The 16,632-nt window shown below is 43.5% G+C and overlaps 1 protein-coding gene across 4 annotated transcripts in view; it reads left to right on the top strand.

Moving 5' to 3' along the window:
- The first annotated feature begins 588 nt into the window (after nucleotides 1–588).
- The window catches only part of LOC139381103 (reticulon-1-A-like), a 33,095-nt gene continuing 17,051 nt past the window's right edge, over nucleotides 589–16,632 (top strand). The window contains exons 1-3 of one of the 4 annotated variants that reach the window (XM_071124382.1): nucleotides 589–1,284; nucleotides 8,522–8,572; nucleotides 9,352–11,136. In XM_071124382.1, coding sequence (XP_070980483.1) covers nucleotides 819–1,284; nucleotides 8,522–8,572; nucleotides 9,352–11,136 — 2,302 coding nt within the window. In that variant the 5' untranslated portion in view covers nucleotides 589–818. The remainder of the gene's footprint in view (nucleotides 1,285–8,521; nucleotides 8,573–9,351; nucleotides 11,137–16,632) is intronic. The other 3 variants (XM_071124383.1, XM_071124384.1, XM_071124385.1) reach the window with 3 other exon arrangements.

Genomic DNA, 16,632 nt, shown 5'->3' on the forward strand with positions numbered 1-16,632 from the left:
CAGGGTTTCATTGGAAATTAATGTAATTCTGGTGTACCAAAATGCAATGACGCTGTCGGTGTGTTCAAAGCGTAAGAAGGGTGCTGCAGCGCCCCCTGAAAAATCAGGGAAAATATATACATGAATAAATTTAAAGTAGTTCGTAATTAGTTCTAATTGTCATGAATTACTGTGGTTAGCCTACACAGGTGTTGTAAGATATTTCATGTGTAAGCAATAAGCATAGGAAAGGGCCCCCGGGCTCATTGCAGAAAATAAACGTTGCCTTGCAAAATAGTAGGCAAAGCAACAATCTCTTAAGTGCTTCACCTCTTTTTGTTTTCGCTGTGGGCTTTAAATGGGGCTCCTGGCTCACGCCTGGGAGGCGGCCCAGTTCCAGAACGAATGCGAACTCTTTTCACCCAGTATAAACTCCTCACACACATAACCCGGGCTAGATAATCGAATCCCCTCACTGTGCCAGGTTTGTGAAAGGGGTGTTAACAAATGCAGCGATTCCCCAACACCTTATTGGTCACAGGTGGCATCGCTCAGAGTTATTCGGTAGTTATTGGTCACTCAACTCTTGCTTATCTATTTCAACATTCTGGTGAAGGGGCTAGCTGTAAATAGGCGACTCACACGAGCTATTCGGTTGTTCCGTGGCAGTGGTCGAGTCGTTCTTCTGTAACAGTAGTTTATTCGGACCCAAACGGCTTGAGGGAATTCAACGAGCGTATTTTGTTGGAGTTTTTTGTTGTTGAGTGTTCGTAGTTATTCATTGAACGTGCCCTGCAAAGTACAAACTTTATCCGCAGACAACCGGTAGTTAACGTTAGATGGACGACGGTGAGCAAGTCGTATCCTCCACAACCGAAGACGAAATGAGTAGATACAGTCAATACGGTAATCATTATGGCAACAACGAGGCCACAGCTACATTTGGCGATGATGATATTGTAGACTTAGTTGGCGGAGCACATGATGCTATTGAGAGACACAAGGCTTCGTACCCCGAGGACATAATCAAATTTACGAAGGACGAGGAAGCGCTACTGACCACCACCACAGAGCGTGCCACGGGACAACAGACACACGACGAGGTGATTCCAGATTCCACCCCATCAGAGGAAGAGTTGGCAGAAATAATTCCAGCACCAGTGATTCACAATTGTTTGGATGCAGACTCTTTGCCAGAACTCATCAGACCATATCCCCCGGCAAAAGCAGCTCCAGAAGAAGCAGGTCCAGTACTAGAAGCAGCTCCAGAGAAGGAAGCGATTGCTGCTCCTCCAGCACCATCCCGTGAGTCGTCAATATTTTAAGGATCATCTGGTTTTTAAATGTGTCTCTTGTTAAAGCGTTATTAAAATAGACGTTTCAGTACTTGCTTGCTAACTTAATTGGCAATAATGTTACAGTTGACTGGCTGGCTAACTCATGTTTGGTAACGTTAGCTAGCTTATGTGATTGTGGAATTAATGCGGCAACATTCATTACACCATTATTTTTTTAAAATATGAAATTGTTGCGCACGGTTCGAGACTGCATTGGTAGCTTGATATAGTCAGATACTCCACACAGGCAGGTAGTGGCAGGCTAGCTAACTAACCATTCCGATGTCTCCCCCCTAAAAAAAAAGGATGGTTAACTAGATAGCTGGCTTTGTAAAGATGATGCAGACCACCTACTTGACACATCAGCAAGAAGCTAGTTAATATAGTGAACTGGAAGAATTGTACCACCTATTTCGACTATTTATTTAAACGTATGCATCGGTGCTGATTATTACATAACATGTAATGCCATGGTATTTTTTTAAATCCAAGAAACTAACTAATTGGCTCATAATAGAATAATCCTGACTGTAATTTTCCGACCTGGTTTGTGGTTGCGCAAACCAAGCTAGCAAGCTCTGTTCTGACTCAGTCAAGATGGCTTGGATTCGTCACAACAAAGGAATCTCATCTAAATTCGTCCACTCCCCTATTTTAGTTGTTTATCCCAAAATACCTTAAGTGAACGGTAGCTATCTACTGGAAGCAAGCCATTTTTTAATGATAGCTAGCATTTTTCATCGTACGAGAAATTGGGTTTTCACCCCTCCAATCTCCCGATCTGTCAACCATTCACGCTTTTGGATAATGGGGTGTTTTTTATCTCATTCGGGGGAAGTCAGACATTGTTCGGGGGCATTGTTATTGTGTAAATTGGTTAGCGCATTAGCGCACGCAAATTTAATAAAAGATGTTCTCTTTCCTGTTAGAATAGCTAAGCACTTTACCAGACATGCGAGGCCAGACGGGCAGGGCGGGGTTGGGAGACAATTACAAAGACCTGGTTGAGTGTCATTCCATTTAAATCGCTTTAGGCCCGACTATTACCTAAGAACTAATATAAGCATACTTGTCATTTGGAAGGGCAGACATGCTTTATATTCTACTTCGGTTTTCTGCAATAATTTGGAATGCCTTCTTACTGCAGGATAGATGCTAAAAACGTAAAGGAAATGGTCCTACTGGCTCTGACGGGCCTTGTGGGTTTGCTCCCTCTGTTTTTGCTGTGATGTGTATTCTCGCTATCCTAGGAAGGGCTAGATGAGCATGCTTAAGCGTGTATCAATACCATCACAGCTGGATTTAGCTGCTACTAGTGCACTGAATCACTTCTGACTTTGTGTTGATCTACTTTTTAAATTGGAATGTTAATAACACAGTAATTGCTGTAATTGCTTATTTAATGTTACACCTACAATACTGTACACCGCTCTAGTTAATAACTGCACAACTATAATGTCCTAGAATGACCCCTTCTCATATTTCATATTGACTTGTGACTAGAGTTAACATGGCGTTCATTGCAGTCTGTGCCATTCGCTTTCTTTGCCTCCTCTCAGACATATTACATTTCATGATGCAGCTCTTTCATGGGCAGGTGTTGGCCTACATTTTAGGTTCCACAAAAGTGTTCAAGCGAAGTCATTGACTACTAGCCTACGCAGAACAGGTGGACAGAATTAAAGCAACATGGATTTCATTATAGCTAATGTTAATTGTCTATGGTTCAATTTTAGATATACTTCAACTCAGGAACCTAGACTAGAGAAGTAACTGGTCTTTAAATTGGTCTAATCTGAATAATCATTACGGTAATAAAAGCAAAACAAAATATATTTGTAACGTGATATTTCCTGGCTTTTGATGGGTGGATGCTTGATCTTTTTTTTTTTTGTATGATTGGACTATAGTATTCAGAACCATTGTACGTTGATGGCAACTTGTTTAAGAAAACATGTTTTGCTTCTGTCCTATTGAAATATTCCCTGACATCTTAATGTGGGGGGGTGTACTGTCTTCCACCTGATGGTGAAACTCGAGTCACACTGCATCTGCCTCATGCACAAATTCATGTTGGTCCCATGACCAGAGAAAGTGAAAAAATTGTTTGATAGTAAAATAGATGTGACAAGCTACTAATAATAAAAACGCAGGGCTATCGATACACGTTGCTACTCATTCATTTACTTATGTCGTGAGTGGAAAGTAGGGAGAAGCTCCTTTTGTAATAGTGTTGAAATTTAACAGTGGCAGTGCTGAATAAAAACTTAGACATGAACGCACTCCTAAAAACAGCATCTCTTTTCTGTATTCTTTGACAGTCTCACTCTGGTCAGGGTTTTAAAACTTTGCTGTGGTAGTGGAAGCTGTAAGCACAACGATTTGAGCTATCCGATTGGCCAGCGCAGTAGGCACTTGATTAAGCCCCAAATATCAAATCAAAGTTTATTTGTCACGTGCGCCGAATACAACACCTTACAGTGAAATGCTTACTTACAGGCTCTAACTAATGGTGCGAAGAAAAAAAAGTGTGTAAGTAAAGAAATAAAACAGTAAAAATACATTTTAAAAAAGATTAGCAAGGCTATATACAGACACCTGTTAGTCAGGCTTATTGAGGTAGTCTGTGCATGTAGGTATCGTTAAAGTGACTATGCATATATGATGAACAGAGAGTAGCAGAAGCGTAAAAAGAGGTGTTGGTGGGTGGTGGGACACAATGCAGATAGACCGGTTAGCCAATGTGCAGGAGCTCTGGTTGGTCTGGCCAATTTAGGTAATATGTACATGAATGTATAGTTAAAGTGACTATGCATATATGATAAACAGAGTAGCAGCAGCGTAAAAAGATGGGTTGGGGAGGGGACACACAATGCAAATAGTCCGGGTAGCCATTTGATTACCTGTTCAGGAGTCTAATGGTTTGGGGTTAATAACTGTTGAGAAGCCTTTTAGTCCTAGACTTGGCACTCCGGTACCGCTTGCCATGCGGTAGTAGAGAGAACAGTCTGTGGCTGGGATCTTTGACAATTTTTAGGGCCTTCCTCTGACACTGCCTGGTATAGAGGTCCTGGATGGCAGGCAGCTTTGCCCCAGTGATGTACTGGGCCGTACGCACTACCCTCTGTAGTGCCTTGCCGAGCAATTGCCGTACCAGGCAGTGATGTAACCAGTCAGGATGCTCTCGATGTTGCAGCTGTAAAACCTTTTGAGGATCTCAGAATCCATGCCAAATCTTTTTAGTTTCCTGAGGCTTTGTCGTGCCCTCTTCACGACTGTCTTGGTGTGTTTGTAGTTTGTTGTTGATGTGGACACCAAGGAATTTTAAGCTCTCAACCTGCTCCGCTACATGAGAATTGATGAGAGTTGATGAGAATGGGGGCGTGCTCGGTGCTCCTTTTCCTGAAGTCCACAATCATCTCCTTAGTCTTGGCTACGTTGAGGGATAGGTTGTTATTCTGGCCCCACCTGGCCAGGTCTCTGACCTCCTCCTTATAGGCTGTCACGTCGTTGTCGGTTGTGTCGTCAGCAAACTTAATGATGGTTTTGGAGTCGTGCCTGGCCGTGCAGTCGTGGGTGAACAGGGAGTACAGGAGGGGACTGAGCATGCACCCCTGGGGAGCTCCAGTGTTGAGGATCAGCGTGGCAGATGTGTTGCTACCTACCCTCACCTCACCACCTGGGGAGGCCTGTCAGGAAGTCCAGGATCCAGTTGCAGAGGGAGGTGTTTAGTCCCAGGATCCTTAGCTTGGTGATGAGCTTTGAGGGTACTATGGTGTTGAACTCTTAGCCTTAGTCAATGAACAGCATTCTCGCATAGGTGTTCCTTTTGTCCAGGTGGGAAAGGGCAGTGTGGAGTGAAATAGAGATTGTATCATCTGTGGATCTGTTTGGGTGGTATGCAAATTGGAGTGGGTCTAGGGTTTCTGGGATAATGGTGTTGATATGAGCCATTACGCAGCCTTTCAAAGCACTTCATGGCTACGAATGTGAGTGCTACGGGTCTGTAGTCATTTAGGCAGGTTGCCTTTGTGTTCTTGGGCACAGGGACTATGGTGGTCTGCTTGAAACATGTTGGTATTACAGACTCAACCAGGGACATGTTGAAAATGTCACTGAAGACACCTGCTAGTTGGTCAGCACATGCCCGGTGCACACGTCCTAGTAATTCTTCTGGCCCTGCAGCCTTGTGTATGTTGACCTGTTTAAAGGTCTTACTCATGTCTGCTACGGAGCGCGTGATCACAGTCGTCCGGAACAGCTGATGTTCTCATGCATGCCTCAGTGTTGCTTGCCTCGAAGCGAGCATAGAAGTGATTTAGCTCATCTGGTAGGCTCGAGTCACTGGGCAGCTCGCAGCTGTGCTTCCCTTTGTAGTCTGTAATAGTTTGCAAGCCCTGCCACATCCGACGAGCGTTGGAGTCTGTGTAGTATGATTCAATCTTAGCCATGTATTGACGCTTTGCCTGTTTGATGGTTCATCGCAGGGCATAGCAGGATTTCTTGTAAGCTTCCGGGTTAGTCCCGCACCTTGAAAGCGGCAGCTCTACCCTTTAACTCAGTGTGAATGTTGCCTGTAATCCATGGCTTCTGGTTGAGGTATGTACGTACAGTCACTGTGGGGACGACGTCCTCGATGCACTTATTGATAGTCAGATGTGGTGTATTCCTCAATGTCATCGGAAGAATCCCGGAACATGTTCCAGTCTGTGATAGCAAAGCAGTCCTGTAGTTTAGCATCTGCTTCATCTGAACATTTTTTTTACAGACCGAGTCACTGGTGCTTCCTGCTTTAATTTTTGCGTGTAAGCAGGAATCCAGAGGATAGAGTTGTGGTTGGATTTACCAAATGGAGGGTGAGGGAGAGCTTTGTACGAGTGTCTGTGTGTGGAGTACAGGTGATCTAGAATTTGTTTTCTCCCCCGGTTGTACATTTAACATGTTGATAGAGATTTGGTAGAACTGATTTAAGTTTCTCTGCATTAAAGTCTCCGGCCACTAGGAGCGCCACCTCTGGGTGAGTGGTTCCCTGTTTGCTTATTTCTGTATACAGCTGTCTTAGTGCCACCATCTCTGTCTGTGGTGGTAAATAAACAGCCACAAAGTATAGCTGAGAACTCTCTAGGCAAGTAGTGTGGCCTGCAGTTTATCACAATATACTCTTCAGGCAAACAAAATCTAGATACTTCTTTAGATTTCGTGCACCAGTTGTTGACGACTTTGGATCACTACTGGCTGTAAGCGAACAAGTGATTCGCATTTGGAGCAATACTGGCTGTATCCAAGGCTCAGCCAATCATTCACATAACAGAAGCAGCACACGACTGAAGAGAGAAGAGACAGATAATTTACCAGTTACGACGTCAGCGCACGCTCTGGGAAGACGGCGGGAGAGTCGAGAGGCAGTTTGCGCTTCCCCTGAACGATAACGAAGAGGTAGGTGAGAAGCCTGACCACGGAGACAGGTGTGAGAAGGTGATGAAGTGTACTGTGATGAAGTGTACTTCATGAGCTGTAACTGAAAAACAACTGGCTTTTGGAAAGTTTGAGATGAGGGTGGTGGAACAAGTATTCTTAAGGATCTTGCTGGCTGGCTCGAATTCTCCGTTAGCTAGCCAGAGAAATGTTGAGTCACATTAGCCAACTTATCTGATCAAATAATTTTGTTTACGGTGTGAAAAACAGATGCGCTAACATTAGTAACCTAACCAATTCGCTATTGTATTAACTGGTAATGTTAGATGACTATTTGCCGTTCCTCAAGTTATAACACGTCAGTTGCTTATTGGACCCTGGCAATCTGTGTGTAATGTTAACTCTAAGGAACTAACTACTATCTGTGAGCTAATGTTTTCCCTCTACAGTGTGTGGTTAATTTTCAGAATGAGAGAACTAGGTGAAAATGAGGCGTTGCTTGTTAAACAGTTAGGTGTTGCTGGAGCTGGGCCTGGCTTAAGCTGGATGCCACTATAGAGGTGAAAGGAACACCACACACTTCCCCTCTTTCTCACTTTTTCAATTCAGTGGATTAAAAGGGTTATGCTAGGTATTCTCTGCCTGAAAGAGATCAAATATGCCAACAAAGGGTATCATGCTCTGCTGGTACATTGTAGAACAGAAGTCCACAGGCAGAACGTGTATAATGTAATAATGTGCAGTGTAGCCCAAAGATATTGCTTTTGTTGTGTTGAACTTGACAGTAACACGTGAGTGAGGGGGATTATTACATTTTTACTCAGTGAATGTTATTTTTGCACATGTAGCCTTGTGCACATGTAGCCTTGTGCACATGTAGCCTTGTGCACATGTAGCCTTATGCACATGTAGCCTTGTGCACATGTAGCCTTGTGCACATGTAGCCTTGTGCATAGTGGCCACGATAATAGAGTAAAAAATACAATGCCTGTTTGTTTCATTCTATTTCTACAAAAGGGTCAATGCAGATAGGCTGGGTAGTGTAGTATTCCAGTATAGAGCTACTGTAGTGTTTTGCTACTGTAGAAATTGTTCAGGCTCCTGTTGGTTCAAGACTTGGTCCATCGGTACCGCTTGCCGTGCGGTAGCAGAGAGTCGTCTGACTTGGGGGGGCTGGAGTCAATTGACAGGTTTTCAAATTGAAGAGGGCAGTCTAAGCGTAGACTACGGGTTCTGTAGGGAGGAATGGTGTAAGAACATTCCCAATGTGTTCTCCAACTCATGAAGCGGTTTAGAAAAAGGCTGCGATTGTCCTTGGAAGGTGAGGTATTGACAACAGGGTTGTGAATAATTTTACCCCTCATTTTTATTTATTTTATTTTATTTTTTAGGAAAAAAATGATTTGTTAAACACAACTTCTTTCTTTATATTAGTATACCAATATACTTTCCATTTTTAGCATACAATATAGCTCCGTATTTGAATTCTTTATTGTAGTCATTTTTGTTCATCTTTGTGAAAGGTATCAATAGTTTCGGACCCCACTATGTGGTGTAGATGTTCCCCACACTATCTCCAGAGGTCGTGTGGCAGATCTCTTCAAGAGATTTTGAATCTAGATCCATCTGTTTACACTACAGAAGTATCTCTCCTGGACCTAGTTTGTTGTCAAAGTAGTGTAGAGGCCCCATGTTAGGGTCTGTTTCACACTGTTGTAGTGTTAATTGTTTTCTGTTTTCTCAGCTGCTGGCATTGTCCACTTCACACTGTGCTACTGTCTCTTTTTCAGATGACAATTTTCTTCCTGCTGCGCTTCAACCTCTGATGCAATTCCCAAAAGGCAAGTTCTTTTTCCTGGCTGCCTTTGTCCTCCTGCATCTTCTCTTTTTAATTTCATGCCTTTTTATACCTTATTTACATTTTGACTGATATGCATGCGAAGTTTGTTAAAGGCCCAAATGCAGCTGTTTTTTTAATAGTAATGTCACATTTCTTGGTAGCAATTATGTACCTTACGGTAATAGTTTCCAATTGTAAAAAAATAAACCAATTGCCTTTTAGCTACAGTTACCACCTGGGGATGTCACCAGGCAAGCTGAAATTCCACCCATGATTAGAAGGTCCTGAGTTGCTGGTTGAAAATACAATTTTACAATCAGGAAATAACACTGATAAAATTTGTTCACACTTTTACAGTGTTGATTTTTATCAGCTATTGTACAATATGATATAAAACACAGGGTAACTGCACTTGGCCTTTAATAATATTTTACATTGTATTTGCATTTAAGTAATTTAAAAGAAAGACTAACATTGTTTGTATGATCCTATAATGTGAATCCCTGTGATAAGTCCACTTACAGTAGAGAAGATAGACACTAACTTTACAGTTAAACGTTTAGGTGATGATTCCCCTCATTGATTGTTCCTATGTTAAAAACAAAATCTCCCATAACTGGTTTTGTATCTTTTGGCATGCCAGTTTATAACTCTGAGATCACTGATGGGAAACAACACCTCAACTCTGCAGACTGCTGGCAGGGCATGCCAGGCATGGCTTGCTAGCGCTGAAGGAATGGAGTGTGTCTTGATGTATTGCATTTTCCCTCTTTACTCAAGAACTTGGGCAGAAGGGTGATTCCCCTGCTCCCATCTCCCCTCTCTCTCGCCTTCACTCTCCTGACTCTCTGGAAGACCTCTCTTTGTCAGAGAGTCCAAATCCAACATCTGCTCCATTGGGCTTCTCTTCTTGGCCTTCTACTGAGCCCCCCAAAATACTGACCAAGGATATGCCTTGGAATGAAGAGGGTAACACCAGATTAGGATTTAGTAAGAGTGATGAGGATATTGTGACAGGGTTAGAAACTGCTACCTACATTCAAAGTAAACATAAAAAAAATTGCCCCGAGAGCGATGTAGGGTCCAAGTCTCTGTGTGGAGACAGTGGCGTGGTCTCTCCTGAAGAGCAGCTTTGTAGCCCAGTCAGGTCTACTACTCCTTCCCAGTCCCCAAATATTCCCCTGATGACTCCTGACTCTGACATTGCACCTGCCTCCTCTAACCCAACAGAGCACTGGGATTCTCCACTCTTAGCTTCTCAAGACCCCAGGGCCTCCATGGATACGTTTTCCAAAGACTCAGCATCCAGAGGCTCCTCTGGGTATGCGCCAGATATGCTTGGCCAATCAGATGATGACTTAATGTTTGATGTGAAGAAGAATCCTTTCCAGGGCTTCTCCCCTGTAGCAGATGCTGGGTTCTCCCATCTTGGGGATATGACCTCTGACAGCCAGGCAGCTAAAATGTCTGAGAGTCCCACCCCAGACCTGGTTCAGTATGGCCGGGCTGAAGACTCACAAGATGGCAGCCCACCATCATATTACGATGAAACAAAAACATATGAGTCTGTCAAGATGGCTGCGGACTCTCTCATGGAGCCACTCAATCAGTTCTCAACCACCCCAAAAGAGAGCGAGGACTCTACACTTACATCTCTTCCAGATATCTTAAAGCCCTTCCCTCTGAACCCTGACAAAGTGGACTCAGGCTCTTCTGAAGGAAGCACTGAGCCGAGCCCTGCTCCTATCCGGAAGATAGTTGAGTCACCCACTGTCCCTGTCCCTCTGTCAGCCACAAATCCCTTTGCTTTCGATTCCAAAGCTTTACTGCTGAAGGAGCTGACTGAGGAGACTGAAGCAAGACTAGCTGTGAAGACTGAAGATGAAGGCTTTAGTGCCTTTGACCTCGTAAAGGAGGCAGAGCCTACACCCCATAGCAAAGCACCTGTCCAGATAGAACAAAAAGATTGGATGTTGTCCAGTCAAGATTCACCTCAAATTGTGAACAAATTAGAGCCTCTTAATTTCCAGACAAAGACCCCTGAAGATTCTGATTCTGAGAGTCCGTCAGCAGACTCCCTGTCCCCTGTTCTGGAGGCAATGGCCAAGAATCCTGCAAGTTTCCAGGTGGAGTCTGAGAAGAATGACATGAAAGTGGAAGAGGCAGAGGCAGCAGAGGATATGTCTGAGCCGGAAGTGTCCTCTGAAGAGTTTGAGTTCATCGAGAGGCCCCTCAGGGGTGTAATCGATGAGTTTCTAGAAGCATTAGATAGCTCCAAGTTTGCTAAGGCAACAGAGTTTAGCATGGATGAAGATGACATGAACTTTGGGCTGATGGATGTGGAGTCTGCAAATATAGTCCCAGAAGTTCAGGAAGAATCTCCTAGTCAGCGCTCTTACCTCCTAGTCACCCAGAAGGTCAAGTCAGACCTGGAGAAGGATGATACCAAAGGTCCCGCCTCAAAGGCCCCTCTCATCCACTCGCCTGTTCGCAAACCGGAGTTGCTCTCTAAGGACACAGAGGGCCCCGGAATGGATCAGATGCCCAACCTGAGTGCTGAAGCAGGTAATTTCCACATGGACGTTAACCACCAGTTATTTTTTTATTGGTGCATCATTTTACTCGGTTGTCATTTCCCTTTTTTCCCCCCATAAGTTTTCACTTTTTCATCACCTTTCTCCTCTGCATTGTCCCTTTTTTAGCATTTAAAAATAAATAAATTATAATTTACAATTGGGTGCATGTGTTGGCATGATTTTGTTTTCATTATCTTGGTTTTCATGTTTTCTTTCATATTTTTTGTGTTTTTGAATCCATCCTCTTGATCTAGTAAGTAATGCATTTCTCGTGTGCAATGGGGGGGGGGGGGGGGGTGTTACAATGAGATTGTTAAAATTACATTGACACCACACAATCCATTTTACAGGAAGTGACCTAGCAGTGTATACCTCATACCTCATTAAGATATACAGTGCCTTCAAAGTATTCACACGCCTTGACTTTTTCCACATTTTGTTACAGCCTGAATAAACAATTTATTAAATCGTTTTTTTTTATATCACTGACCTACACACAATGACCCATAATGTCAAAGTGGAATTATGCTTTTTAAAATGTATACTTATTAATAGAAAATTAGTCTGAAATATCTTGCGTTAATAAGTATTCAACCTCTTTGTCAAGCCTAAAGTTCAGGACTATTATTTTGCTTAAATTGTGTGTTTAACATGTTTTTTTTTATTTTTTGACTACCTTCTATCTGTAGCCCATACATACAATTATCTGTAAGGTCCCTCTGCCGAGCAGGGAATTTCACACCGATTCAACCATAAAGACCAGGGAGGTTTTCACATACCTCGCAAAGAAGTGGTAGATGGGTAAAAATAAAAAAGCAGACATTGAATGTCCCCTTGAGCATGGTGAAGTTATTAATTACACTTTGGATGGTGTCGCAATACACCCAGTCACTACAAAGATACAGGTATCCTTCTTAACTCCGTTTCCGGAGATGAACAAAACCACTCAGGGATTTCACCATGAGAACAGTGATGATGGATCAACAACCGTGTGTTTACTCCACAATACTAACCTAATTGACAGCGAAAAGAAGGAAGCCTGTGAAGAATATAAATATTCAAAAACATGCATCCTGTTTGCAACACGGTACTTAAGTAATGTTGCAAATAATGTGGCTCAACTATTCACTTTTTGTTGTGAGTACAAAGTTATGTTTAGGGCAAATACAACTCATTACTGAGTACAACTCCATATTTTCAAGCATAGTGGAGGCTGCCTCATGTTATGGGTATGCTTGAAATCTTTAAGGACTGGAGTTTTTCAGGATAAAAAAGAGAATGAAGTTAAGCAAAGTCTTAGAGTTAAACCTAGTTGTCTGCTTTCCACCAGACACTTTCAGCAGGACAATAACCTAAAACACAAGGCCAAATCTACTCTGGAGTTGCTTACCAAGAAGACAGTGAATGTTGCCGAGTTAACGTTTTGACTTAAATCTACTTGAAATCTATGGCAAGACCTTAAAATGGTTCCCGCAATGATCAACAACCAATTTGACAGAGCTTGAAGAATTTAGAAAATAATAATGGACAAATGTTGCACAATCCAGGTGTGGAAAGCTCTTAGACTTACCCAGAAAGACTCTCTGCTGTAATTTCTGCCAAAGGTGCTTCGATGAAGTATTGACACATGGTTGTGTATGTAAATGAGATTTAGTTTTCAATACATCTGCTAAAATGTCTAAACATGTTTTCACTTTCTCATTATGGTATTGTGTGTAGATGGGTGAGGATCTATTTCATCCATTTTGAATTCTGGCTGTAATGCAACTAAATGTGGAGTAAGTCTTGGGGGTTTTGTGCTTACATTTCAGCCATCTAGTAATATTTAAATGCCTATCATTACATGCAGTATCTCTTATGAACACCCTTTTTTTCCATAATACTCCTGGTTAGAAAATGAGCTCATCTACAATTAAAATGTTTGAATGGTACCACAGGGCCTGGTAAAAACTGCCTTTCACGGGGACACTGTGGCAGTTAGCGGGCCTGACTGTCTTGCTTACACCCACAGGGATTTTAGTTTGCCCAGAGTTTTTCTCTATAGAATTAGATTATATGTAAACTGTGGATTGCTGATGCTGTGTGTTGGCCAATGAGAGGCTTTGAAGCCACCGGTCGGCCATATTGGCACTCCCCAGAAGAAACATTCCTCCATAGGAATTAATATAATTCTACAGTGTTTCAATTCAATGTCTCAAGGACAAAATTACATGTATTTAAGTGGGGCCAGTAAATCAAATCGAATTTGTCACGTGCTGAATACAACAGGTGTAGAACTTGAGGGGGGGGGGGGGCATTTTATTAGATGTTCAAGAGTCATGTGGCTTGGGGGTAGAAGCTGTTTAGAAGCCTCTTGGAACCAGACTTGGTGCTCCGGTACTGCTTGCTGTGTGGTTGCAGAAAGAACAGTCTATGACTAGGGTGGCTGGAGTCTTTGACAATTGTTAGGGCCTTCCTCTGACACTGCCTGGTATAGAGGTCCTGGATAGCAGGAAGCTTGGCCCAGTGATGTACTGGGCCGTACGCTCTACCCTCTAGTGCCTTGCGGTCGGAGGCCGAGCAGTTGCCATACCAGGCAGTGATGCAACCAGTCAGCGTGCACCTGAAGAACCTTTTGAGGATCTCGGGACCCATGCCAAACATTTAGATCTTTAAAAATTATACTTTAAGGAAAATGTTTTAATATACTATTAAAGTGTCTAATGGAGTGAATGTGGCAAAAACTGTGTGTGAGATAGATATATATATATATATTTATTGCTCAAAAAAATAAAGGGAACACTAAAATAACACATCCTAGATCTGAATGAATGAAATATTTTTATTAAATACTTTTTTCTTTACATAGTTGAATGTGCTGGAGAAAAACAACAACAAAATCACACAAATTATCAATGGAAATCAAATTTATCAACCCATGGAGGTCTGGATTTGGAGTCACACTCAAAATTAGTGGAAAACCACACTACAGGCTGATCCAACTTTGATGTAATGCCCTTAAAACAAGTCAAAATGAGGCTCAGTAGTGTGTGGCCTCCACGTGCCTGTATGACCTCCCTACAATGCCTGGGCATGCTCCTGATGAGGTGGCGGATGGTCTCCTGAGGGATCTCCTCCCAGACCTGGACTAAAGCATCCGCCAACTCCTGGACGGTCTGTGGTGCAACGTGGCATTGGTGGATGGAGCGAGACATGATGTCCCAGATGTGCTCAATTGGATTCAGGTCTGGGGAACGGGCGGGCCAGTCCATTGCATCAATGCCTTCCTCTTGCAGGAACTGCTGACACACTTCAGCCACATGAAGTCTAGCATTGTCTTGCATTAGGAGGAACCCAGTACCAACTGCACCAGAATATGGTCTCACAAGGGGTCTGAGGATCTCATCTCGGTACCTAATGGGCCGTGCGGCCCCCCAAAGAAATGCCACCCCACACCATGACTGACCCACCGCAAAACCGGTCATGCTGGAGGATGTTGCAGGCAGCAGAACGTTCTCCACTGTGTCTCCAGACTGTCACGTCTGTCACGTGCTCAGTGTGAACCTGCTTTCATCTGTGAAGAGCACAGGGCGCCAGTGGCGAATTTGCAATCTTGGTGTTCTCTGGCAAATGCCAAATGTCCTGCACAGTGTTGGGCTGTAAGCACAACCCCCACCTGTGGACGTCGGGCCCTCATACCACCCTCATGGAGTCCGTTTCTGACCGTTTGAGCAGACACATGCACATTTGTGGCCTGCTGGGGGTCATTTTGCAGGGCTCTAGCAGTGCTCCTCCTGCTCCTCCTTGCACAAAGGCGGAGGTAGCGGTCCTGCTGCTGGGTTGTTGCCCTCCTACGGCCTCCTCCACGTCTCCTGATGTACTGGCCTGTCTCCTGGTAGCGCCTCCATTCTCTGGACACTACGCTGACAGACACAGCAAACCTTCTTGCCACAGCTCGCATTGATGTGCCATCCTGGATGAGCTTCACTACCTGAGCCACTTGTGTGGGTTGTAGACTCCGTCTCATGCTACCACTAGAGTGAAAGCACCGCCAGCCAGCATTCAAAAGTGACCAAAACATCAGCCAGGAAGCATAGGAACTGAGAAGTAGTCTGTGGTCACCACCTGCAGAACCACTCCTTTATTGGGGGTGTCTTGCTAATTGCTTATAATTTCCACCTGTTGTCTATTCCATTTGCACAACAGCATGTGAAATTTATTGTCAATCAGTGTTGCTTCCTAAGTGGACAGTTTGATTTCACAGAAGTGTGATTGACTTGGAGTTACATTGTTGCTTAAGTGTTCCCTTTATTTTTTTGAGCAGTGTATATACACACACACACACACACACACGGGGGCAAAATTGTATTTAGTCAGCCACCAATTGTGCAAGTTCTCCCACTTAAAAAGATGAGAGGCCTGTAATTTTCATCATAGGTACACTTCAACTATGACAGACGATGAGAAAAGAAAATCCAGAAACTCACATTGTAGGATTTTTAATGAATGTATTTGCAAATTATGGTGGAAAATAAGTATTTTGTCACCTACAAACAAGCAAGATTTCTGGCTCTCACAGACCTGTTACTTCTTCTTTGAGGCTCCTCTGTCCTCCACTCGTTACCTGTATTAATGGCACCTGTTTGAACTTGTTATCATTATAAAAGACACCTGTCCACAACCTCAAACAGTCACACTCCAAACTCCACTATGGCCAAGACCAAAGAGCTGTCAAAGGACACCAGAAACAAAATTGTAGACCTGCACCAGGCTGGGAAGACTGAATCTGCAATAGGTAAGCAGCTTGGTTTGAAGAAATCAACTGTGGGAGCAATTATTAGGAAATTGAAGACATACAAGACCACTGATAATCTCCCTCGATCTGGGGCTCCACGCAAGATCTCACCCCGTGGGGTCAAAATGATCACAAGAACGGTGAGCAAAAATCCCAGAACCACACGGGGGGGACGTAGTGAATGACCTGCAGAGAGCTGGGACCAAAGTAACGAAGCCTACCATCAGTAACACACTACGCCGCCAGGGACTCAAATCCTGCAGTGCCAGACGTGTCCCCCTGCTTAAGCCAGTACATGTCCAGGCCTGTCTGAAGTTTGCTAGCGAGCATTTGGATGATCCAGAAGAAGATTGGGAGAATGTTATATGGTCCGATGAAACCAAAATGTAACTTTTTGGTAAAAACTCAACTCGTCCTGTTTGGAGGACAAAGAATGCTGAGTTGCATCCAAAGAACACCATACCTACTGTGAATCATGGGGGTGGAAACATCATGCTTTGGGACTGTTTTTCTGCAAAGGGACCAGGATGACTGATCCGTGTAAAGGAAAGAATGAATGGTGCCATGTATCGTGAGATTTTGAGTGAAAACCTCCTTCCATCAGCAAGGGCATTGAAGATGAAACGTGGCTGGGTCTTTCAGCATGACAATGATCCCAAACACACCGCCCGGGCAACGAAGGAGTGGCTTCGTAAGAAGCATTTCAAGGTC

This window comes from Oncorhynchus clarkii, chromosome 23 (assembly GCF_045791955.1).
Source record: "Oncorhynchus clarkii lewisi isolate Uvic-CL-2024 chromosome 23, UVic_Ocla_1.0, whole genome shotgun sequence".
NCBI classification, from domain to species: domain Eukaryota; kingdom Metazoa; phylum Chordata; class Actinopteri; order Salmoniformes; family Salmonidae; genus Oncorhynchus; species Oncorhynchus clarkii.